The sequence below is a fragment of the Spinacia oleracea genome, chromosome 3, assembly GCF_020520425.1.
Source record: "Spinacia oleracea cultivar Varoflay chromosome 3, BTI_SOV_V1, whole genome shotgun sequence".
Taxonomy (NCBI): domain Eukaryota; kingdom Viridiplantae; phylum Streptophyta; class Magnoliopsida; order Caryophyllales; family Amaranthaceae; genus Spinacia; species Spinacia oleracea.
The window spans coordinates 14,038,784-14,063,951 of NC_079489.1; the positions used below are offsets into that span (position 1 = coordinate 14,038,784).

A 25,168-nucleotide genomic window follows, 5' to 3' on the forward strand; every position below is an offset into this window, starting at 1 on the left:
AAAGGTTTAATGGACATGAAAAAAGCAAATAAAAAAAGGGGCCATGATAAGAATCGAACCTTGGTCTTGGCTACCACACTTATAATTCTTTACCAACTAGGACAAAGATTACTTAATGCATAACAAAGCAGCTGTTAAATATATAATATTTGTTCTTGGGGGGTTTAACCAATATAATTTCTTTTTGGGGTCCCAAAATTTTGTGGCCTGGTGCTGGAGGTCCGCCTGGACCTCCCTTTAGCCGGCCCTGGTTCTTTGTTACTATATAACATTAGGCCCTTATTTCTCTTTTGTAACTTGGTAATGTATACTCTTTTTGTAAATGACTCACAATAGCAATAGAAATTATAAATGATGGACGGATACTCGAAAATGTGACATATCATACATGCAGTCAAGCTTAATTAATAAGCTAAGACATCTTTGGTTTATGTTCTCTTTGCAAACTAATGAAATGAGTAGGATTTATAAGGTATGTAGTATTATGATATTCAGTGGCATGCAGGCCCTCGGAAAAAAAATGCTTAATTGTAGTTGATTTTTCATTAATTTTAATTCATTTTAAAGGAAGATTTTGCAATAGCTACAATAAAATGGTAGCCACCATAATAAAATGAATCTCATCCTTTTATTTTTGTTGACTCATCAGAACCGTTGATTATGCTGACTTTTTTAGTTATTATTTTTTAATTAAAATTAGTTTTACAATAAAATAAAATTATTAAAACCCCACTTTCATACTCCAAACATCCACGTTTCGGGAAAGCAGTTTTTGTATGTGACAAAAAAAAATGAACAAAATTTCTAAAACTACAATTCAAAATTGATGTTCTTGACTTCTTGTTGATCTTCATAGCGGGGGATTTGATAAAAAGTTCCGAAACTTCAATTCAATCGGTCGCTAATTTAAAGTAGTAACGGTTTTGATAAGAAACTCAATTAATTTCATCATTTCCTTTCTTATTAACGATGAATGTGGGTATGATTTTTATTACTTTTTTTACATTACTCTGTATCATTTATTAACAAGGAATAACTTACATGATATGTTGGAATTGAACGTTTAGGAAAATAAAATTTAAAACGGTTATCAATTGGGTACCCGATTAATCGATCAAAAATAATACTTCGTATACATCTTTTATAAAGATTTTGAAGCCAATTCCAACAGAAGAATGATATGTGAAGGATGAGCAGAAAGAGTAGGCGATTATCAGGAAGGATTTTCTCAAGGAATAAGAAAATACAGAAAACTAAAATAAGAGTGAACGTGTTAAGATAATGGGGGGGGGGGGGAGGAATCCTATTTTTTGTTTAAAAAATATTTATTTATTAATAAAAAAGTCAATATAATCAACGGTTCAGAAGAGTCAACAAAGATGAAAGGTTGAGATTCATTTTATTATGGTGGCTACCATTTTATGGTAGCCATTGAAAAGTCCCATTTTAAATAGTGGTCCTGCCATATATAATTTTCAAGTTTACCGGTTTGCCACTAATAAGAAGAATGAATGTGGCGAGAGTAACCGTAAGTTTATTCGTGACAACAGCTTAAGTTACTATATTCGTATAACTTTACGCCCATCATATCACTACAAGAAATTGTACTATTAACGACGGGATTTCCCGTCGCGAAAGGTCAATAATCGTTGATTAACGACAGGATTTCCTGTCGTGAACCCGTCATAAAAGGGGGCCGTCGTTAATAGAAAATCTCATCGTAAACCCTTCGTAAAAGACATTTGCGACGGTTATTCCTGTCATTGTTTGGTTGTTAGCCCCGTCGCAAAGGCTTTTGCGACGGGATTTTTGCCCCGTCGTAATTAGGTTGTCGTTAAAGATACAAATTCTTATATGTAATGATAGTAAAATCTGATACGATATGACAACACGATACAAATCAGGTACGAAAATTTTATTCTTAAAGGCTTAGGACATATTTAATCAAACGGGTTAACACAACTCTTTAATTAAACAGGTTGAGGTAGTATTGAGATTCCCAATACGATACTAACATGAGTTAATTGGCCCGACGTAGAAAAATAACTAAATTAATGTAGTTGGTGATAAAACTTTAGTAAGACTTTACTTAATGAAAGCAACTTTATTGGAAAAAAAACACGATAACACAACACGAATCAACTCGCAGCTGGCTTGTAGACTAAAAAAGCGGGTTTCTGTCAATCAAGGGTTCTCCACATGATCAATAATTCACTTGTCAAACATTGTTTTATTTTTTCTGTATCTCTTGGTGTCCAAGAAAAGAAAGCAGAAGAAAACAAGCGAGTCAAACAAAAACGGTGGACTTTTCCTTCATTTCTTTATTTAACTTCTTCCTTGGAGCCCAAGAAAAAAAAGATACTCCGTAGTGGAAAAGAAGCACTTTACTACTCCATAGTTGCTTCTATATATTTACAACTTCTATGCTACTTTTATTTCAGTCCATAAACAAAACTTGAGAGAATACATTCAAAGTGTGTAAGCAAATTAAAAAAAAGAAAATGATGTCCACTAATAGTAGTGATCGACAGGCAAAATTAATAGCATTTGATGAAACAAAGTTAGGAGTTAAGGGAATCATTGATGCTGGTGTTACAACTATTCCCTCCATCTTCATTCATCCAATTTCTAATCGATCTCTACCTCAAAAATCCAACACTACTGATGATGATAATGCTAGGTTACGTTTCCCAATCATTGATCTTCGTGAGAGCGGAAATGATTTGAATCTTAGGAAGAAGGCAGTTGAGGAGATTCGAGAAGCATCAGAGACATGGGGATTCTTCCAAGTGATGAATCATGGGATATCAAACATGGTTTTGGAGGAGACACTTAAAGGAGTGAAAGATTTTTTTGAGCTAGATAATGAAGTGAAAAAATGTTACTATTCAAGGGATTATGCTAATAAAAGGTTCACTTATCATAGCAACGCTGATCTCTTTACTGGACCTGCAACTAATTGGAGAGACACTTTTGGTTGTACGATGGTTCCTAATCCTCCTCATCCTAATGAGTTGCCTCCCCCTTGCAGGTTTTTCAATCTCTTTAGTCTTCCCACATCTCCTTTTAACTCCTTTTATACATATGGGATAACTTTTTACATTGTTTCTTTTACTCATTACTATAGGAGTAGACTGTAGATATAGCATTATACTCGTAAAAAATATCCTTTAATAATATGTGTTTTTAAAGCATACTCCCCCATCCCTTAATACTCGCACCGTTTTGACTGCACACGCTTGCCAATTCACAATTTTGACCACCAATTTCTTTAACTATATATTATAAAAACTTAAAAAATATTAATTTTTGAAAATATATATTAAGATGAAGCCAACAATATATTATATACTAACATTTGTTTCATATACTAGAAATAAAATAAGGTCAAAGTGAATTATGTGAATAGTGCAAAAAGTCAAAACAGTGCGTGTATTAAGGGACAGAGGGAGTAGTATTAGTTTTTTTTTTTTTTTTTTTTGTTAATTAGTATTTTACGAGAGACAATTGATACAAGACTATTATGAAATTATAGGGAGGTACTGATAGAGTATTCAAGTCAAGTAATGAAGCTTGGTAAAAGGTTGTTTGAGCTATTATCAGAGGCACTTGGATTACAACAAAGCCATTTAAACGACATGGGTTGTATTGAAGGGCTAAACGTTTCAGGTCATTATTATCCAGCTTGTCCACAACCTGAATTGACAATGGGTACCTCAAAACATGCCGATAGCGTCTTCTTGACTATTTTGTTGCAAGACCAAATTGGTGGTCTCCAAGTTCTTCATAAGAATCAATGGGTTGATGTTCCTCCTACTCCTGGGGCTTTAGTGATTAATATAGGTGACCATTTACAGGTAATTAAATAAATACTTTTTTTATTATTATTTTGAGAGAATCTCTATACTATATATTAAAAAGTGTTTCTAAAGAAGTTTATGTGCCACGTGGCGCTATGTAATTTGTGAGTATTTCATTTCACATAAACTTCATATATTTAAAAATTTAGAAATGAAGCATGTATAAGAATTGAACCCGCCACCTCACGTTTAAACATTAAATTATTTACTATTGAGCTATAACACATTACATGTTATCATTGTAAAAAAAAAATGTACTAATAAATGTAATAAAAAGAATTGATTGATAACATTTTCAAATAAGAGTAACTTAAATGTTACTAATGCAGTAACCCGGGACGTCGTCCGGGCCTAAAAACTAGTTATCTTTGTAAATGTTGCACTATTTATACTTCGAACCATTTGGAGCGGAGGGACTATTAATTTTTTTTTTTTTGAAAGGGAAGATACAAGAAAGTTAGGAAAGTCTTCTCTCAAGACTGTAACCTAACTTATCTAAAGAAATAAAATAAGAAAACTTGTTGTCTATGTAAGGGTCAATATCTTGGTGTGTCTGAACTTGGTGACCTAAGGAGGCAACATAATCAGCCGCGCGATTGGCTTCCCGATACACATGACGAGAATCAACATGTTCGAAGTGAGACCTCATTTTCTTTATATCATCCATTAACAATCGAATCTTCCACGGACAACTAGATTTTTCCTGCAAAAGATTAATAATTAATAAGTTATCACCTTCAATGAAAATATGACGGAAATTAAAATCCATAGCTAGCAACAGGCTGTTGCGGAGAGCAATTGCTTCTGCAAGTATCGGAGATGATTTTCCCAGATTGTACGTACGACTAATGATATTATTACGCTGACTATCTCTAATTACAACCCCGACTGATCCTGAATTGTTACGAACAGAACCGTCAAAATTGATTTTAACAACACCAGGGGTCGGGGGTGCCCAAGAAACACTGATAGTTTTGGGATCACGGGGGGTATAAGTAATAGGAGAACAATTATCCAAAGAATCTAAACAAGTACGAATTTCCCATTCTGTAAACATTTTTAGAGCTCTGGTATAAGTAGTCTTATAAGAAACAGGGGTTTGCCTAAAAATGAGGTTATTTCGGGATTTACATATACTCCAAAGAGAAGTAATAACTTTTTTAGCTGGATGTGTGAACTTATGACGCAGGTTGCGGAAAAGATCAAGCATAGTCGAGGCTTGAACACGATTTCCCATGGAGGGACTATTAATATGTGCAAGCATCCCAAGCGTAAAACTCTACACATGCATCATATAATTTGACACAATCTTACATCATTTTTGTTTTTCAGCTAGCAACCAATGACAAATTCAAAAGTGTGGAGCACAGAGTACTAGCTAACTACAGAGGACCAAGAATTTCAGTGGCATCTTTTTTCAGCACGTTTTTTCAAGAGTCATCTACAAGGTTCGGTCCCATCAAAGAATTACTATCCGATGAAAATCCTCAAAAATATCGTGAGATCACAGTAAAAGAGTATGCTGCTTACTCCATTAAAAAAGGGCTCGATGGCACCTCTGCCCTCTCACATTTCAGGATTTGATTTAAAGTCAAGTACATTTTAAGTCAACCCCTTGACATGGATTTGAGTTCAATTGGTTTTAACACGATATTATTTGCTACATACTGGTGTTTTGTTATGTTTATTTAATGTAATTACACGATGATCGATTTTACCATGGCTCGCCTTAAGCATGGGTGAATAAGGAGTCTTTGTACTTCCGACTTGTTTTAAGTTTGTTTCTCTTATAAGTAAGTGATAATAAATATAAGTGTTTATGTGTGGTTTTATGTAAACAGATTTGTAGTGGAGTTTGTTTTCATGGATTTAAGATTCAGTGTAACAAGTAACGGATATTCTAAACACACATCCACTACGTCGTATATATAAGATCATTCCTGATCTTAGATATTGAAATACTAATCCTAAATAACCACTTAACTTTAGAATGTAAAAACATGAAACCAGTATCTCCGTTACATGAAGACGATGCATCTTTCTGACCACCGACGGTCAGTAAATTCCCTAAATATCGACCAGGTGTACGCTGACCACTATTTTCCGACCACGGACGGTTGGTAAATGATTTACCGACTAATTTTAGCCTTTTGCCGACCTTTTTGGCGGTCGAAAATTAGGCGTTTTCTTCTGGTGATTTTTCGTGTATCCATTTGCATATTACGTTATCTCTATATTTGCATATTACGTTATCTCTAATACATATAGACATTTGACTAATGACATCTATAATATATACTAGATTTAAAGCCCGTGCGATACACGGGTTAAATTCATTTTTTTATGAGATTTTTTTTTTCACCTTTAAATGAAAGTTGGAATATTGATTTTTTTTTTAATTTTTTATAATCAATTAGTATGACAGTTTTAACGGGTCTTTGTTTATCTATTAAAAAATTTCAAAATTTATCTCTTATTATCTTTTATCAAGTCTTTAATTATCTCTTTTTATTTTTCTTGAAACACGTACTTTTATTTTTCAATCGTTTCTGCTTGAATTAATGGCTCGAATCAATGAAATATTTCTGAAACTTAATCAAAATTTATCTCTTATTATCTTTTATCAAGTCTTTAATTATCTCTTTTTATTTTTCTTGAAACACGTACTTTTATTTTTCAATCGTTTCTGCTTGAATTAATGGCTCGAATCAACGAAATATTTCTGAAACTTAATCAAAATTTATCTCTTATTATCTTTTATCAAGTCTTTAATTATCTCTTTTTATTTTTCTTGAAACACGTACTTTTATTTTTCAATCGTTTCTGCTTGAATTAATGGCTCGAATCAACGAAATATTTCTGAAACATAAACGTACGGAGTAATCAAATCATAATAACTATGGGTGAAAGGAAAAACAAATATAATATAGCACTTATTTATAAAAGAGGAGCATAGTTTTATAATACTCTCGTATATTTATAACCAGAAAAAATATAGGTTTAATGCAAGTAGAATTTTATTATGATATGAATTAATCCAAATATCATAGGTTTAAAGAAAATAAAACTCTATTATAAACCGAAAAAGATTTCTTTATCTAAAATTCTATAACGTGGTATTCATTGCTAATACTCTTCAAACTACGATAGTGATCATTACTTTAAAATAGCTAGTCTTGTGAATTACTTTGTTTTTCTTTACTTTCTTTTTTCCTATTTTTGGTACGGAGTAAGGTTTTTTAGACTTTATTTCAATTTCAAGTAGTACATTAAGTTTAGTTTAATTCAACCAAATAAAATGTGGGCTTGCAACCCCGATTGTGTTAACGTTTATCGTTTATATTCTATGTTAGGTTTAATTTTGACATCTAAATTGTAGTTCGTTGTGCCGTATAAGAAGAATAAATTATGCCCGAGATAACACTTAATTTATTTTATTAATCACTATTTAGCTCTAAATTAAACTGTGTTGATGAGGTATGATTTGGAATACAAAGATATATATATATATATATATATATATATATATATATATATATATATATATATATATATATATATCAATATCCAGTAGGTATACGAAGTAGTATTAAATGAACACACATAAACCGATAGAACAAAAACAATTATGCTTGTACAAAATTAACATAAACAATGAATAACCAATGAACCACGTAAAAATTATTTTCTATGCAACATAAACAATTATGCGGTACACCGTGAGTCCGTGACCATCGGGTGTCCCGTATTTCTGGAACGAAATAAAGAATAAATGTACGGAGTAATTGACGACAAATAAACAATAAAAATCAAAGTAAAATTATGACAACGAAATAAAAAAATTTGGAATTCAACTGTAAAGAAAAGGATGAAGAGTGATCATCATCCTCATCCTCACCCAACGCCATGCAACATCATATTCTTGCACATACAATGAAGCCTCCGTACAATTTGGTGAGGGTTGAGATTTTTAATATGTATATATATACACAAAGATAAAAAAAATTTGTGAAATTTATCTTTATCGTATTAAGTAGTCAATCATGGTAAGACTCCCATATTATTTATTAATCTATCTTTATCGTATTAAGTAATCAATCATGGCAAGACTCTCATATTATTTATTTAATTAGTTAATAATTTAATAATATGTGATGACGTGGCAATCCTATGTGGACGCTCTCATTACTCTTGAAAAAACTCCCCTTTATATATATATATATTAGATTAAAATAAAAGTATAAAAAGTTGATATTACGGAAATTCATATTAAAAACGGATCTTATAAACAACACATGATTAAAATAAATCTAGTTAAGCTATCAAAATCTAACTTTGACGGCGTAAATCTATACCATCTATACCTAGTATTTAAAAACTATAACCAATTAAGCCAAATGGCAATCTATGCTTATCAATTAAACCAAATGGCAATCTATGCTTACTTCCCTCTCTTCTAGCCACGTGTAACATCTTAATTTTTTATAAATTCCTTTTCAAAACTCTGAAATGGTTCTACAACAATGAATGATGATGATGTCGATTCATTACCATCACGACATCACCCTTCAACATTCAAAGTCAATAACTCATTGAATTAATTTTCCTCATTCGTTTGAGCTGCCAATTTAATTGATTTTATTTTATTAACTCCTTAATCTTCTCTTCTCCCCCATTTAATCTTTGAACGGTTCTCAACCAAATTACTATGTAATTGATTCATTAATTAATGACTCATTAAGTGGATGAACTTGAAAAGGTAGAATTTTATGGGGATATTTAAGTGGATGAACTCTTTCATGCGAACATCCGGTTGCAGGTACTTTCTTTATTTTTTTAATTTTTTGGATAAATATTGAAATTAGGCACAATTTCAATCTAATAGTTGGACATTCCAATTATATTCTTGCAATTTTTTCTTTAGTTTAAATTTTTGGATGATTACTATTGTTCTATTTTTAGTTTCAAATTCAAATTAAATAAGATAATTATTGATTTAATGGAATATTTTGACATCATTTTGCCTATTTTGTTGTTCTATGTATTTAGTTTGATTATATTACCAGCTTTCGAAGCAAAAATTAATAGTTGAATTTGATATCATGTTGTTTATTGGGATATTTATTAACTTAGATTCAACTTTTGTGTGTTTTCTCTGTTTACAGGGGCTGCTGTCAAACTACCAAAAAACTGTGTCTTTGTTATTGTGGGTGTGAATTGTGATTGCTCATCATTTAAATAGTCTTTTTCATTTTAAAGTTGAATTTTCTTCTAACTTTAATTGTTTGGTTTCTTGAGGTATCAGTTTCTGTGTAGGATTGTAAATCAGAATAAATGACCATTTACGTATTGCACAATTAATTTCATATGGTTGTTTAATTAAGTTTCTTCCAATAAGGTCTAAGATTCCTATAAGTTAAAGAAGGTATATATGTAATGGTGGTAACAGTGGCCCATGGAACTTTAACTTCATCATTAACTTCATACAATATGTAATGAAGAATGGGCACGGGGTTGGAATCGTATACAAAGGACGAGAGACATATATGGTGGCAGATTCATTGGCTAAGCGAGTGCTCACAAAATAAATTCATATATACTCCCTCCGTCCCGGAATACTTGACCTGTTTTTCTTATCGGGCCGTCCCTTAATACTTGACTTGTTTCTAAAAATGGAAATATTCTAAACAATATTATATTATTTCTCCCTCTACCCCTATTAACCCACCTACCCCCTACTCCATATAAAAAATAATTAAAAATTCAACCCCTACTCTCCCCCAACCCCACCTCTTAACCCACCTCCCACTAACTACATTAAAATAATACCCCACTATCAACTACTACCTATTAAATTAAATAAGTCAATTCAAATTCCTTAAACTCTGTGCCGGTCAAACCGAGTCGAGTATTCCGAGACGGAGGGAGTAGCAATTAGCATGTCTGTAAAAACCTCCCTGATCCTAATAGCCTGATAATTAGTTATCATGCAATAATAGTTGAGCAATGCCTCTGAATGTAAACATGTACTCCGCAATAATAAAGCAACAAAAGTACCGTAACTTATCAAAAAAAAGAAAAAGCAGTTAAAGAAAGTATAATATTCAATTCGTATATAAGCTTCAGTAAAGTCTATTAAGTTATCTTCGGAATCTAAGCTTGCATTGCATGTTCTTTATCTAAAGATAACATATCTATTTTGTGATACATTTTCGGGGCTGGACTTTGCATGTATATCGGTGGGTATTTTTATGCATAATGATGTCGATTCATTACCATCACGACATCACCCTTCAACATTCAAAGTCAATAACTCATTGAATTAATTTTCCTCATTCGTTTGAGCTGCCAATTTAATTGATTTTATTTTATTAACTCCTTAATCCTCTCTTCTCAGATACGATTACCCTAGCTAACGTATGTTCGGAGTTTTGTTGTAATTAGAAAATTTTATGTTACAAAAAAAAAAAAAAAAAACCATTTACCCAATTAAATACAATATGTACAATATCGATCATCAGCCTGTGCCTCGCACGGGTCAGAAAACTAGTTTATTTAAAAACTGAAACCATAAGTTAGAATGTGACATGTAATCATATGTTATAATGTGACATGTGTCTTCACATCACAATCTTCTCTTTTTTTATAAAAAAAAGACAAAAATCAAATACATCATTATTAATGTACATGTCTTCTATACCTCTATATATATATATATATATATATATATTATTTAAAAACTGAAACCATAAGTTAGAATGTGACATGTAATCATATGTTATAATGTGACATGTGTCTTCACATCACAGTCTTCTCTTTTTTTATAAAAAAAGACAAAAATCAAATACATCATTATTAATGTACATGTCTTTGTGTTTAAAGAGGAAAAACTCAAAAGACTTCCCCTCCAAAAAAAAAAAAAAACCTGAAAAAACTAAAAGACATTCATACAAATAAATAATCATAATTTAATGAGCTAAGTTAAATTGTTATTAATATTTCGTAACAATAACATTAATAAACATTTGTTCTTACTAAATAAAAGGCATAAGAAGCTAAACATCTTGCCAGGATGAACCATCAACTTCTCATCTTCAATGCATTCCTTATAAATAAATTGACTAACCACGTACGTACCATTTTCGTTACATCACTTGCACAATCAACTATATATAATCACACATTTTCTGAGCTAATGTGTGTTTTACTTTATGTGTCTGTTCTTTTTCTTTTTTTTTCTATGGCTAAATATCAATTTTTCGTCAATTTATTATGATTATTTTAATAACCGTTTGTTTTTAAAGACATTATATTATATGTTACATTTCCATCACCTTTGATTGATCGTTCTCACTAAATGTTGTTAAATTAACTTAGTAATAACTTTAATATTATATGTTGTTAAATGGTACGTACGAATACACATAAATAATCTAAAATTTCATAATATCTAAGTTATTGTATGTAGAGCAATGTAACTATGTAAGTTCTTATAAAACTTTACAAAATGCTCTCGTACATTGCACGGGTCAAAATGCTGGTTTATTATATAGTAAACGGGTATATATCTTCAAGGAACAAACGTGGTAGTTAACTCACAACTCACAAGGACTGTATACGTAAAAATAGATCTCATAATTGATTTTCATTTGGAAATAAAGCAGTAGGTCCAGCTGAATTCATGCACAAATTTACAAAATCATTTTGGCATATTAACAAGCCCGTCTAGCTCAGTTGGTAGAGCGCAAGGCTCTTAACCTTGTGGTCGTGGGTTCGAGCCCCACGGTGGGCGTTACCTATAATTTAATTTTTTCACCAGAAAAATATATACTTCGTCGTTCATGGCAAAGTGCCATCCTGAATCCTTTCTACACAAAACCCTTTTTTAGATTAATGACGAGAATTCTTGTCGTGAACCCGTCATAAAAGGGGACCGTCATTAATGAAAAATTTCGTCGTTAACCCGTTGTAAAAGACATTTGCGACGGTTGTTACCGTCTTTGTTTGTTTGTTAGCCCCGTCGCAAAAGGGTTTTGCGACGGGCAGAGACGAAACCAGGAACCCATCTTGACGGGAGCCGAACAATTTAATTCGTTTTTGTAAATCGTAAATAATATAAGTAAAAATAATAAATAAATAAATAAAAATAGATACTCCGTAAATTTTATAAGTTTCCTAAAAAGAAAAGTTTATTTTTCCTCAATAATTCCACAAAGAATACTTGTAAAAAGTTATAGAAAAGCAAAAATGCATGACTTAGAGCTCGAACCCCTGACCTTCTGCAAAAAAAAAAAGGTGAGGATAAAAGTCCATAATTGATGAACACATGTCAAGGAGAGGAGTAAGGATAAAAATGGATGCACACTATTATTAAAAATAAGACAAAAAACGAAAATACACTAAAATTGGGGGCATATATGTAATATCACTATTATGTGAATAGTAATGCAAGTATGAACCTTTATAAGTGTTAGGATTGGCTCAGATTGGTATAACAGTTGCATGAAATTTGCAAAAGCATATGGCATCTTGTTTCGTAAGGAACTATTGATGCACGAGTTTGGACCTCCGAATTGATATGTTGGCAGTTGTAGACTACGGTCCAGTCCAAGATTTGATCCCCACTGGCAACGTTCGGGCTGGGCTAGCCAATAGTATAGGTATTCCAAGCCGGAAGGCAGGGCTGTGGGCTGGGTTGGGTGTCACGGGCCATGCTGCACGGTGCTTTTAGCCTCTAATTAGCTCCACATGGTTCTATTTGTCTTTGATCCATATTTTTAAGAATACTCCCTCTGTCCTTTAACACTCGCACCGATTAGACCGGTGCAAAGTTTAAAACAATTGAATTGACTTATTAATTTAATAGGTGTTAGTTGATAGTGGAGTATTTTTGTTTTAATATAGTTAGTGAAATGTGTAAGGGGTGGGAAGTGGTGTGTGGGGATGTGAATTTTTAAATGATTTTTTTGTAGGGAGTAGGGGTGTAGGTGGGTTAGGAGGTAAGTGTGAGAAATAATATAATATTGGTAAAATTTCATTTTATAGAAGCAGTGCAAATATTAAGGAACGTCCCGAAAAAAAAAGCGGTACGAGTATTAAGGGACAGAAGGAGTAATACTTACGTTATCCGTAATCAGATTATCTTAATCTCACGTGACGGCCAAAAGGGTTATAGTATTGATTCCGGATTGAGATAGTATAGATTCAATTCAATAAATTAATGATGTACATTTCAAAAAGAGAAGAAATGATTATGTGATACGAGTAATACGAGTATAGTACTCGTCAAAACACCATTTGTAAAGTTTATAAGTGTTTGACAAATTAGCAGTTTAGGTAGTGGTTAGCAATTTAGCGATAGAGATAACAGTTAGGTACCTTTTATCAAACGTTAAATTAGTAGCGTTTGACAAATTTATAGTACAGGTTTAAACAATATTCTAGCTTTTATTTTATTTTACAATATTCTGACTTATATTAGTTACTCACTACTTTGACAGCTAACCATTGCCCGCTACTAGGCCTGGTTATTGGACAGGGTAGCCCAACGGACAACAGGTTCGGGCTCAATTTAAAAGGGTCTTGACCCTAAAATTTTTATTGGACAGGGTCACTTATAGGGTCATAACATATAGGCCTTTTATAGGGTTCTGATAAAAGCCCAAAATGAGGAGGAAGGAATGATGGAATTGGGGTTGAGGATGAAATTGAATTGGGGGAAAATGAGGAGTGAGAAATTAAGGTGAGATTTTAGATCAGTGGGAGACTGTGAGGTGACAAAATGTTGATGTTCATGGATTGTTAATTTGTTATTAGTGTCTCTCTTTCTTCTTAGAGTTTGCATTTAGCATTTTCCATGAATGTTACATTTGACTTTAACGCATTTACCAAAAAGAAGCTTAAGAAAAAAGCCCGTTAATTACCCTATTGTAATTTAGTGTTGACCCTGACCCGACCCTGACCCTCTCGGCCCTGGCCCTGACCCTATCCATTAACACATTCAATTGACCCGCTATTGACCCGCCCCTCTATTGACCCGCCCTGACCCGACCCTACCCGCCCAATAACCAGGCCTACCCGCTACTCTAATCGATGTCCACTACTCAATTGTTGCCGCTAACTTTGCCGAACAGTGCCTTAGTATATTGCTTCCTCCACTGGATTTCCCTCCCTTTTTCCATAAATAAAAAAGAGAAAGTGCAAAGATTGCGAAATGGAATACCCAATTTCTTATTCACTTTATTCATCTTCAATTATATGTTTGGCCAAAACTTCATCTTCAACCATTCACTCACATTGCATGGTATTCACAAATAGCCCCATAACTTAAAGAAAATAAAAGTTGATGGTAGACATACTCCCTCAATTAACTGAAAGCGAGAGCAAAAAATAGGAACCACGAAGCAAAAGATAAAACAAATCCTTTTTCAAAATATGAAAGTAATACTCCGTAACAAAAAGTATTTTACCAGACCGTCTATACATTTTTGTTTTAACCGTATGTTAGCCCGTGTCTAGTAGTGTATAAGGTGCGTAGAATCGTAGAAGATAGGTGACATGCGATTAACGGTTAACTAATCTTTTTCAAATATTTTGTAAAAAACTCTCTCCTTCCGTGAAAATTAACTCAAAACATATTTTCACTTTAGTAAGGGAGAAGGCAAAAGAAAAGCAAGTGAATTAGTATTTTTATCTTTTTACTAAATTAAATAATACGGAGTAGTATGTAAAGGGAGATATATGAAGACTGTATGCATATCATTAATTATACGAGGCAAGCAAATGAGGACAACCTAAAAATGATCACCCTATAATAATATTTAGGGGCAGAAAGAGTAATAAAAAAAAACAAATGAAAAAAAATGCTCGCCTAAAATTATTATATACGTAGTATTAATTAATTCTGAATTATGCAACAAATTTATGTAACTTTCGTGCACATTACTTACTAGTGTAGTAGTGTGAGTTAGGTGAGAAATTTCTACAAATATCACATGCTCTACTTGTTTACGTTTATCCCAAAATAGGTTATTTTTTTGCCTTTCTTTCTAAATTCTTGTCTGAAAACATTCCAATCATCGTCCACTTAACTCCCAATCAACATCAATCATTAATACCTATTTAATGGCTAAATCATCATTAGTACTCCTATTGTCCTATACTAGATTTTTTTTTCCCCTCAAGTACGAGAACTAAATTTGACGGAGTACTAGACCTCCAGCAAGAAAACAGGCCAGTCATCTTAAGCAGTGTTAACTCTTGCATGTGAAAGATGAGGAATTGCTAAATTATTGGGAAAATATTATTTTATTGTCTCATATTCTCTGGGGCATATGCGTCTATCTATATTACAAACTACATATTATATACTTTGTAGGTTAGGCCCTGTTCTTTTTGGCTTAATTTCAGCTTCAGGACTTATTTGGCAGTTCAGTTCAGTTCAGTTCAGTTCAGTTCAGGAGCATTCAGTTCAGTTCAGTTCAGTTCAGTTCAGGAGCATTAAATTCAGTTCAGTTTAATTCAGTTTAATTCAATTCAATTCAATTTAATTTAATTTAATTTATTTTAATAATAATAATTATTATTATAATATATTATTATTATTATTATTATTAATATTAATTATATTATTATTATTATTATTAATTTATTATATTACTTATTACTTATTATTTATACTTATATTATTATATTACTTATTATTATTATTATTATTATTATTTATAACTAAATATTTATTAATAATTAATATAATTTATTATTATTTTTATTAATTAGTACTCCCTCCATTCCTTTTTGTTGTTCCCATAAGGAATGTTGGGGGGTTTTTAAGAAAACTGGAATCTTGGGTTGTATTGGGATATGAGTAATGATTGGGTGTAAGAGATTATATATTTAAAATAAAGTGAGGAGAGAGAAAATATTAAATAAATAAGATAAATGGGGGAAATCAAAAAATAAAAAAACAAACAGATTTGATATCAAAAAATCACCCAGTTTTGAAATCAAAAATCAACAAACAAAAAAAATCACCCAGATTTAGATTAAACTCCGATTTAAAATCAACAACAAAATTCAACAATAACAAAAAAAAAATCAACAAACAAACACTACTCATTAAACTCCGATTTGAAATCAAACAAACAAACAATAATTCGAACAAAAACCACCCAAATCACACCATTTAACTCCCTTGATTTCGACAAGCAATCAAAATTCGAACAAACAAGAAATCAGCAATCTGGGTGAATTAAACCCAAATAACAACAAAAATTCGAACTAAAAATCAAGAAAAATCAAACCAGAATATTCGACCAACAATCAAGAATTCGACCAAATCAAGAAAAAGAAATCAACAATCAAGAAATCGACAAACAAACAATCAAGAAAATTCGTCCAAAAAACCCAGGATATTCGACAAAATGAACCCAAAAAATCGAGAAAATTCGAGAAAAACAACTAGATCTTCATTTCTTAAGAAAGATCCGTCCAAAATGAACCCAGAAATTCGAGAAAATTCAACCCAAAATTAAACCCAAAAATTCGAGGAAAAAAACCCAAAATTAAACCCAGAAAATCGAGAAAATCAACCCATAATTAACCCAAAATCAAACCTAGAAAATTGAGAAAATTAAACCCAAAAATTCGACCAAAATCAACCAAAAAATTCGACATAAATCTACCTGAAAAACTCGACCGAAATTAACCAAAAAATTCAACATAAATCTACCCAAAAAATTCGACAAAATTCGACCCAAAAAATTTGAAACATGAACACAAAAATAAATTCATACCCGATTAATCTCAATATCACGATTTTGAGGATTTCGAGGTCAAATTCGACCATGAAAACTCTAGATCTAGAGTTTTCATGGTCGAATGTCACCATCTAAAGCCATAATCTGTATTCCGGAGGGTGGTGGCGGTGGCGGAGGACCGGAGGTGTGGTGGTGGCGAGAGAGATAGAGAGAGAAAAGGGTTCTTGAGAGATTTAGAGAGAGACAAGTGAGAGAGGAAGGAGGAGAGAGAGAAAAGTGAGAGGAGGAAGATAGAAAATGAAGAACATGATGTTCTCCTCAAGAGAAACAGAGAAAGAAACAGAGAGAGGAAGGAGGAGAGAGAGAAAAAGTGGGAGATCGGTTGAAAAAGAAGAGAGAGAAAGAGATAGGGATGGGTGAAAGTGGGAATAAAGGATGAATAAAATAATGAAAGTGGTGAAATTTAGGTTGGAAAAAGGGTAGAATCTTAGGGTTTTTTGGTAAATAGTGGGGAATCTTAGGGTAAATTGGTAAAAAAACTATGGCCAAAAATAGTAAAGATTCAGTAGGGGAACAACAAAAAGAAATACCAGAAAAGGAAATGGGAACAACAAAAAGGAATGGAGGGAGTATTATTTATTATTTATTATTTATTATTATTATTATTATTATTATTATTATTATTTATTATTTATTATTTATTATTTATTACTTATTATTTATTACTTATTACTTATTATTTATTATTTATTATTTATTATTATTATTTATTATTATTATTTATTATTTATTATTTATTATTTATTATTTATTATTTATTATTTATTATTTATTATTTATTATTTATTATTTATTATTTATTATTATTATTTATTATTTATTATTTATTATTTATTATTTATTATTATTATTATTATTTATTATTTATTATTTATTATTTATTATTTATTATTTATTATTTATTATTTATTATTTATTATTTATTATTTATTATTTATTATTTATTATTTATTATTTATTATTTATTATTTATTATTTATTATTTATTATTTATTATTTATTATTTATTATTTATTATTTATTATTTATTATTTATTATTTATTATTTATTATTTATTATTTATTATTTATTATTTATTATTTATTATTTATTATTTATTATTTATTATTTATTATTTATTATTTATTATTTATTATTTATTATTTATTATTTATTATTATTATTTATTATTTATTATTTATTATTTATTATTTATTATTTATTATTTATTATTTATTATTTATTATTATTATTTATTATTTATTATTATTATTATTTACTTATTATTATTTATTATTTATTATTATTATTTATTATTATTATTATTATTATTATTATTATTATTTATTATTTATTATTTATTATTTATTATTTATTATTTATTATTTATTATTTATTATTTATTATTTATTATTTATTATTTATTATTTATTATTTATTATTTATTATTTATTATTTATTATTTATTATTTATTATTTATTTCGGTAATATATTCTTTTAAGTAAAGTTCAGTTCAGTTCTGTTAAGTTAAGTTAAGTTCAGGAGCATTCAGTTCAGTTCAGTTCAGTTCAGTTCAGTTCAGTTCAACTCTAAAGAACAGGGCCTTAGTCATATATTCCGAATATCTTATATGATTATTAGATGACGTAATTCTATCTCATATGATATTCTGTTATCTCCAATAGGAACGCTTCAACTCAAGAACCCACGACATATAAGGATCAAACTCATAATCTTATGGTCATGAGTCATGACAGGGTGAAACCTCTACCATCAATCAAATATTACGAAATGGTGCATCATTTTCTTTAAAGTTTCAAAACAAAGGTCTTTCTCCATTTCATTTACCAAGTACTACCTCTTTTTCAAAACAATCTTTACCCTTTCTATTTTAATTGTTTCATAATACTCCTTCCGTCCCTTAATACTCGATCCGTTTTGACTTTTTGCACTATTCACATAATTCACTTTAACCCTATTTTATATCTAGTATATGAAAACACATGTTAGTATATAATATATTTTTGGCTTCATCTTAATATATATTTTCAAAATATTAATATTTTTATAAGTTTTTTATATTATGTAGTTAAAGAAATTGGTGGTCAAAGTTATCCATTGGCAAGCGTATCCGGTCAAAACATGTCGAGTATTAAGAGACATAAGGAGTACTATTTACATTGATAAATATACTACGGAGTACGAAGTTTTATTTGACATAAAAATCTAAAATCTTACCCTCTTACCCCCTAACATTCAAACTTCTCACTCATTTTTTCTTATTTTATTCATTTCTTTTTCTTATACCTAACCATTTTTTATATATTTATCTTACTTTATTAATATTTATTAAATTCTCCCATATTTTTCCACACTATTCTTTTTCTCCGTCTGTATAAAACACGAACATCTATTAAAATTATTTTCTCACCCAAATACTTCATCTATATATAGCCGGACATTTATTACGATTATTCTCTCCTCAAATTTCTCCTTTTTTAAACCTTAAGTGTGCTTATCTTTTCTTTTACTTTCTCTATTCTCTCTTAATTGCAACCATTTGACTCTTACCATTACTTCACACTTTTTTAAACCATTATAAAGAGGTCGTTTTTTCAGACATCAGATATGTGTGGAAATATACATATCAGCTAAAAGACAAATTTTTTTTGATAAAATAAAATCAGCTAAAAGACAAATATCTAAAAGATAAAAAAGAAATTACAATTCATATTAGAACATCAACAACCTTGACAAGAGCATGCTATCAAGTTGTTGTTGCCCCTTCTTTGTTTGTACAATGTTGACAAATAGCAAGGTCAAGTTGTTCTAATTTTTGACTTGGGTCAGATTCTTGACCCCTTGTCAAGCAAAAAATTGGTAACCTTCTTGGATGGGTTTCATGGGTTTTCCTATTAACTTTGTTGCAACTTTTACAAATTGCTTTATTTTTTTCTTTAATAATTATTATTTATAATAAATATATATTTTTTATTATAATTAATAGAAATAATATTAGTTTTTTTTTTTAAAGTTACCAACAAAAACCAATTAATATTGAAAATACGGTTTTTTCATGAAATGCCCCTGAGGTTTCACGAAATGCACCAAATACACCCGCGCGTTTCAAAATACATAATATACCCCTATTTCTTAAAAAAATGCACCAAATGCCCTTGAATACCTTTAATGACTAACGGCCGTTAACTCCGTTAGTATTAACCTCTAATTGCCTCTAATTAACTCTAGCTAACAAATACAATTGAATTTGAAGCCCAAAATTGAAGAAAAATAAATCTGAAAATTCAAGAACAAAACCCAAAAAATTGAAGAAGAGAATATGAAAATTTGAGAGTTTAATACCTAAAATCGAAAATCTAAACTATAAATTGGAATTCTAGTGGCTCTAATCTCTCTCTAATTTACCCAAATTCTGCTGTTTTTCGCCCTTTGTTGTTGTTGTTGTTGTTGCTGCTATTATATACTCACGAACAACCCAGCTGCAAAATCTAAAATAGGAAAACCAACAAAAATTAAAATCTGAAAAACATAAAACAATTCCTGCTGCGCTATTCTCTATCTCCTCTAATCGCAGCTGCTCCCTCGAACCAAAAAGAAGAACATAAATGCTGAAGAACAAATTCTAGAACGAAGTTCAAATTTGTATTGGGCGAGGTAGAATAACAGCTAGGAAAGAGAATAGCGCAGGGTAGTTAGAATTAGATTAGAGAATCAGAAACAATTCGTAGATTAGAATGAATTTCGTCTTTAAATTTTAATTTCTTTTTCGATTTTGTTTTCTTATTTTCGTTCTTGGGGTTGAGTTCTTCTGCAGGAAGAGATATATAGCAGCAGTAGCAGCAAATAGGAGAGTAGAATAGCAGCGATTGGAATCAAGGGCAGCCAAATCAATGTCTGTCAACTTGACTTTCCATTCACGAGAGCAGCAAGCACAAATACAACCACCACCACCAATGGAGGTCCAATCACCCATCAACACCACCTCCGCTTTCAACACTGTCTCTCCTCTTCCGCCACCCTCAAAGCCTGAAACCACCCCTCCGCCCTTAAAGCCTGAAACCACCCCTCAGCCGCCAGATCCTAAAAAATCCGCTCCTGAACCTCCCGATTTCGTCACCGTCCCAAGCTACTCAAGTAACCAACATATATCATGAAGTACATATCTACATGAGTTAGCAATTGATGTTTGATGAAGATGGTTTGAAGAAGGAAATATTGTGGTTGGGTTCACCATTTTGATACCCAGAAAAAGGCGTGAGAGGAGAGTGAGAGGAGAGAGGGGAGTTAGAGTTAATTAAGGTTCATTAGGTGTTAATTATGATTAATTAGACTAATCGGTATTTAATTATGGTTAAATTAGGATTAGTTAGATTAATTAAGAGTTAATGTTAACGGAGTTAGACTTCCGTTAATTCTAGGGGCATTTGGTGCAAATAAGTTTAAATAGGGGTATATTATGTATTTTGAAACGCGCGGGTGTATTTGATGCATTTCGTGAAACCTCAGGGGCATTTCATGAAAAAACCGTTGAAAATAATATACTCCGTACTTTTAAAGTCTATCAAATGTAATATATGGAGTAATTAAAAATTAATTAATTGTTAAAAATATTAATTTTGTAGTAGAAAATATAATTTAAGGTGGGAATATATAAAAAATTGGTGAGAGAAAGTGGTGACCTTGAGTCAAGATTGTGGATGAAAATAGAAGGGTTAAAGTAAAGCATGGGTTAAGTTAGTGGAAAGTGAGGTGGAAGAAGGAGAAGGATGAGAGAGAAATTATTTTACACTTGATCAAGGGTCAAGGATGCACATGGTCTTAAAAAAAAAGTATCATTCTAGAATTAAAAAAAAAGTACAATTTTTATATTAAAAAAATACTTTTTTTTTTCGATTTTATCTTTTACTATGATATGCATTTGCATGCCCATATCAAATTTCCAAAAATACTTCGGACGTAATTATTCTACGATAAACTTTTCCCTTTAAATTTTCTCTCTCTGCCTTCTTTTTAACCATTTACTTTGAGTCTTTGACCATTTCCGTGAAAACTCAACACCCCCACAACAAACCCCAAAAACACACTCCCTGTCCCACTCCACTTCCTTTCTCTTAAACAACAAACCATGACATCACTTTCCGGCGACACACCTCCAATCTCCGACCTCCAAATTCCCCAATTCGACCTCGTTTCTGATATCTCCGACCACCATTTCGCCGGAAAACACCCGAAAACACCACCTTCATCAGTACAGAAAAAGATAATGCAAGAATGGAAGCTCCTTTCAAAAGACCTACCCGAAACAATCTTTGTTCGCGTCTATGAAAACCGGGTGAACATTCTTCGGGCCGCGATTGTGGGTGCCCGTGGAACACCGTATCATGATGGGTTGTTCTTTTTTGATGTTGCTTTTCCGTCGGATTACCCGGCACGGCCGCCTTTCGTTTATTATTGGTCATTTGGGTATCGGCTCAACCCGAATTTATACAGTAATGGGCGGGTTTGTCTTAGCTTGTTGAATACTTGGGTTGGTAAAAAATGTGAAAAGTGGGATCCTAACAATTCTTCGATTCTTCAGGTTTAATCCCTTTTCTTTTTCTATTTTCTAATTTTATTTAAATTTAAAATTACTTGTTTAATCTGTTGTAAATTTTTTATTAATGAAACATGCATAATTTTAATGTTTTGGCTTTTTTTTGATGGAAATTTTTTGTCATTTTGGAGGATTCTTTTTGGACATTTTTTGAACAGGGTGCTTTTATTTGATCTCTGTGTGATTTCAAAATTTATCAAATTGATTGACTTAACAATTGACTTGGAAGACTCAGTAGTCAATAATCAGTAAAATCGATTAATACTCCCTCTGTCCCTTAATACTCGTACTGTTTTGACTTTTTGCACTATTCATATAATTCACTTTGACCCTATTTTATTTCTAGTATATGAAAACAAATGTTAGTATATAATATATTGTTGGCTTCATCTTTATATATATTTTCAAAATATTAATATTTTTATAAATTTTTATAATATGTAGTTAAAGATATTGTTGGTCAAAGTTGTGCATTGACAAGCGTGTCTAGTCAAGACGGTACAAGTATTAAGGAATAAAGGGAGTAGAAGGTTTAACCGTTTAAGTGTTAAAAGTAACATTTTGACCCGACCCAAAATCAACTAGAAAGATAATTTTCCAAGTATATATAGCAGCGTACCACGGTATAGTACTCGTATTACTTGTAAGTTGTAACGTTGTAAGTATGAACATTGAAAATTGACTTATTTCTGAGTCTATTTGTGAGTAGCCGTGGATCTCCCTCGAAGTGGTGGTGATTCTGTTTGAGTCATGTTATTGGAGTGATAGTCGTTCGGTTTAATTTTTGGTTTGAGTAAGTTGGTCATGTCAATTTCATTTAACTAGCCAATGTTCATATGTTGTTGTTACCTTTGAATATGTACTGTAATTTATCGTTGATACAGTACTATCCACTTACTAGTCAAAAGTCAAAATGTTGTTTATAACTTTATACTTCCTCCGTCCCAGATTAGTTGTTACACTTTCCTTTTTCGTCCGTCTCAGATTAGTTGTTACACTTCTAAATTAGGAATGACCACACAATTATTATATTGTCTCTCTTCCCACTAAATTTTTTTGTCCCCACACCCTCTATCATTCAATTAAAAAAAAAACCACTAGCTTCTATCACATCTACTTTTTAAATAAAATAACAATTAATAACCAAAACAACCACTTATTACCTAAAACTTTGTGCAAAGATAAGTGTAACAACTAATCTGGTGGAGGGAGTATGATAAAGTATTTTGTTCTGGACTGTTAACTCTAGTTTAAAAGAAAAGGTTTGGTATGCAAACATTAACACCAAATCGTTGTAAAAATCATACAGCTACTGTTATCAATCCAAGCATTAGTACTGAATGAAAAGCCATACTTCAACGAGCCAGGTTACTCGGGATGGTCAGGGCGAACTTACGGGGAGAAGAAATCCTTGGCGTACAGTGAAGACGTGTTTGTTTTAAGCTGTAAAACAATGCTACGGGTGCTTAGAAAGCCACCACAAAGCTTCGAACTAGTGGTTGCTCAACACTTCAAGGATAATGCAGAGTTTATACTGAGTGCTTGTGATGCATACAGAAAAGGGTTCGCGAGAGTTGGGTGTTTTAATGGGGCTGTGAAGGGAACTAAAGGGGAAGTTTCTGTCAAGTTTAAGGTTGCAATTGATCTGTTGTATGAGGATTTAGTGATGGCAATGTTGAAAACAGGTGCTTCTGTTGAGCATTTCGCCCAACAGGCTAGGGAAGAGAGAGAAAAGAAGGCGAAAGAGAAAGCTGAAGTTGCGGCTGCTTCTAAGAACAAAAGGGGGGTTACAGTTGGTGAAATTGGGAGAAGTTTTGTTCAGAAGTTGAAGAAGATTGTGTCTCTGGGATCAATTATGAAGAACAAGAGTCAGAAATCCAAGACTATTCCTGTCTAAGAAGATTGAGCTATGTAGTGATCGAGATTCTGAAATGGCATATCCGTACATACATATAGTTGTTCAAAGTAGGAATTTGGGATTAGTAAATAGTACGAAGTATTAGTATGATCACTGATCAGTATTGACGGAGAAGGTATTGACTTGGTTAAGCTATGGTGGGAGGTACTAGTAGGTAGATAAAGTTAAAATTGGTATGAAAATTGAAGTATATTTTGTGTTCAACTTTAGACAGATTATTTGGAAAATAATTCTTGTCCCAAAGGAATCGATTCATCTCAGATATAGTTGTTAGGTGTTGACCGGTCTAAACTCAGACCGGACTTGAGACCAGATTTCTGATAATTTAAGATTCGAAGAACGGACTGATAATGCTTAGACTGGACCAATTTGAATCGATTTTAGATTTATTTATATACGGAATATAATTTAATTTTTTTCCATAAAATAAAGTACTCCCTCCGTATTTTTTTTAAGAGATACACTTGGTCGGGCACGGGTATTAAGAAGAATAATTGAATGAAATAAAATAATAAAGCAAGTGGGGTTGGATAGATATTTTAATAATTAAATATGTGGGGACCATGTCATATTTTGGTGGGTGGAGGGTGGGGTGGATTAATGAAAATATTTGTTTAATAGGATGGTGGGTGATAGAGTATATTAGATGTATTATTTAATTAGATGGTCGGGTTGATAAGTTACTAAAAATGGCAAGTGTATCTCTTAAATAAATACGGCCGGAAAAGGCAAGTGTATCTCTTAAAAAAATATGGAGGGAGTAAAAAACAAAAAATAAAAATCGAAAAATAGTTGTTGGATGCTTTATTTGTGAAATCCCAATACGGGAGTAACTTTTTAGTAGTTTGTATACTTGTTTTTTTTCAAGGAAAAGTCGGTCTGATTCAAAACTGGCTTTTGAAAGATTTTGGACCGGACCTGACTAAAGACTAGAAAATTATATTTTTCAACCCGGAGACGGGATCAATTGTGTTCGG

General features: G+C 31.5%; 2 protein-coding genes, 1 long non-coding RNA gene and 1 other non-coding gene across 4 annotated transcripts; all 4 read left to right on the forward strand.

The window, feature by feature from the left end:
* The first annotated feature begins 2,427 nt into the window (after window positions 1-2,427).
* On the forward strand, window positions 2,428-5,698 carry LOC110801488 (1-aminocyclopropane-1-carboxylate oxidase homolog 1). Its single transcript, XM_022006855.2, has 3 exons — window positions 2,428-3,031; window positions 3,536-3,857; window positions 5,193-5,698. Exons 1-3 carry the CDS (start codon window positions 2,502-2,504, stop codon window positions 5,442-5,444), a joined length of 1,104 nt encoding a protein of 367 aa, XP_021862547.1. The 5' UTR covers window positions 2,428-2,501; the 3' UTR covers window positions 5,445-5,698.
* Window positions 5,699-8,315: 2,617 nt separating this feature from the next.
* Window positions 8,316-9,257, forward strand: LOC110799277 (uncharacterized). Its single transcript, XR_002536359.2, has 2 exons — window positions 8,316-8,679; window positions 9,026-9,257. It is a non-coding gene; the product is annotated as an uncharacterized lncRNA (long non-coding RNA).
* Window positions 9,258-11,579: 2,322 nt separating this feature from the next.
* TRNAK-CUU (transfer RNA lysine (anticodon CUU)) lies at window positions 11,580-11,652 on the forward strand. The gene has a single exon. It is a non-coding gene; the product is annotated as a tRNA-Lys (tRNA).
* A 10,046-nt stretch (window positions 11,653-21,698) lies between these two features.
* LOC110801468 (putative ubiquitin-conjugating enzyme E2 39) lies at window positions 21,699-24,438 on the forward strand. Its single transcript, XM_022006834.2, has 2 exons — window positions 21,699-22,258; window positions 23,583-24,438. Exons 1-2 carry the CDS (start codon window positions 21,806-21,808, stop codon window positions 24,168-24,170), a joined length of 1,041 nt encoding a protein of 346 aa, XP_021862526.1. The 5' UTR covers window positions 21,699-21,805; the 3' UTR covers window positions 24,171-24,438.
* Window positions 24,439-25,168: the final 730 nt, after the last annotated feature.

Bases quoted from the DNA above. Each gene is read 5' to 3' on its own strand.
- LOC110801468 (XM_022006834.2), top strand. From the start codon at position 21,806: ATGACATCACTTTCCGGCGACACACCTCCAATCTCCGACCTCCAAATT. The intron at 22,259-23,582 runs GTTTAATCCCTT...AAAATCATACAG, and splicing joins ACAATTCTTCGATTCTTCAG to CTACTGTTATCAATCCAAGC.
- LOC110801488 (XM_022006855.2), top strand. From the start codon at position 2,502: ATGATGTCCACTAATAGTAGTGATCGACAGGCAAAATTAATAGCATTT. The intron at 3,032-3,535 runs GTTTTTCAATCT...ATGAAATTATAG, and splicing joins GAGTTGCCTCCCCCTTGCAG to GGAGGTACTGATAGAGTATT. The intron at 3,858-5,192 runs GTAATTAAATAA...TTTGTTTTTCAG, and splicing joins ATATAGGTGACCATTTACAG to CTAGCAACCAATGACAAATT.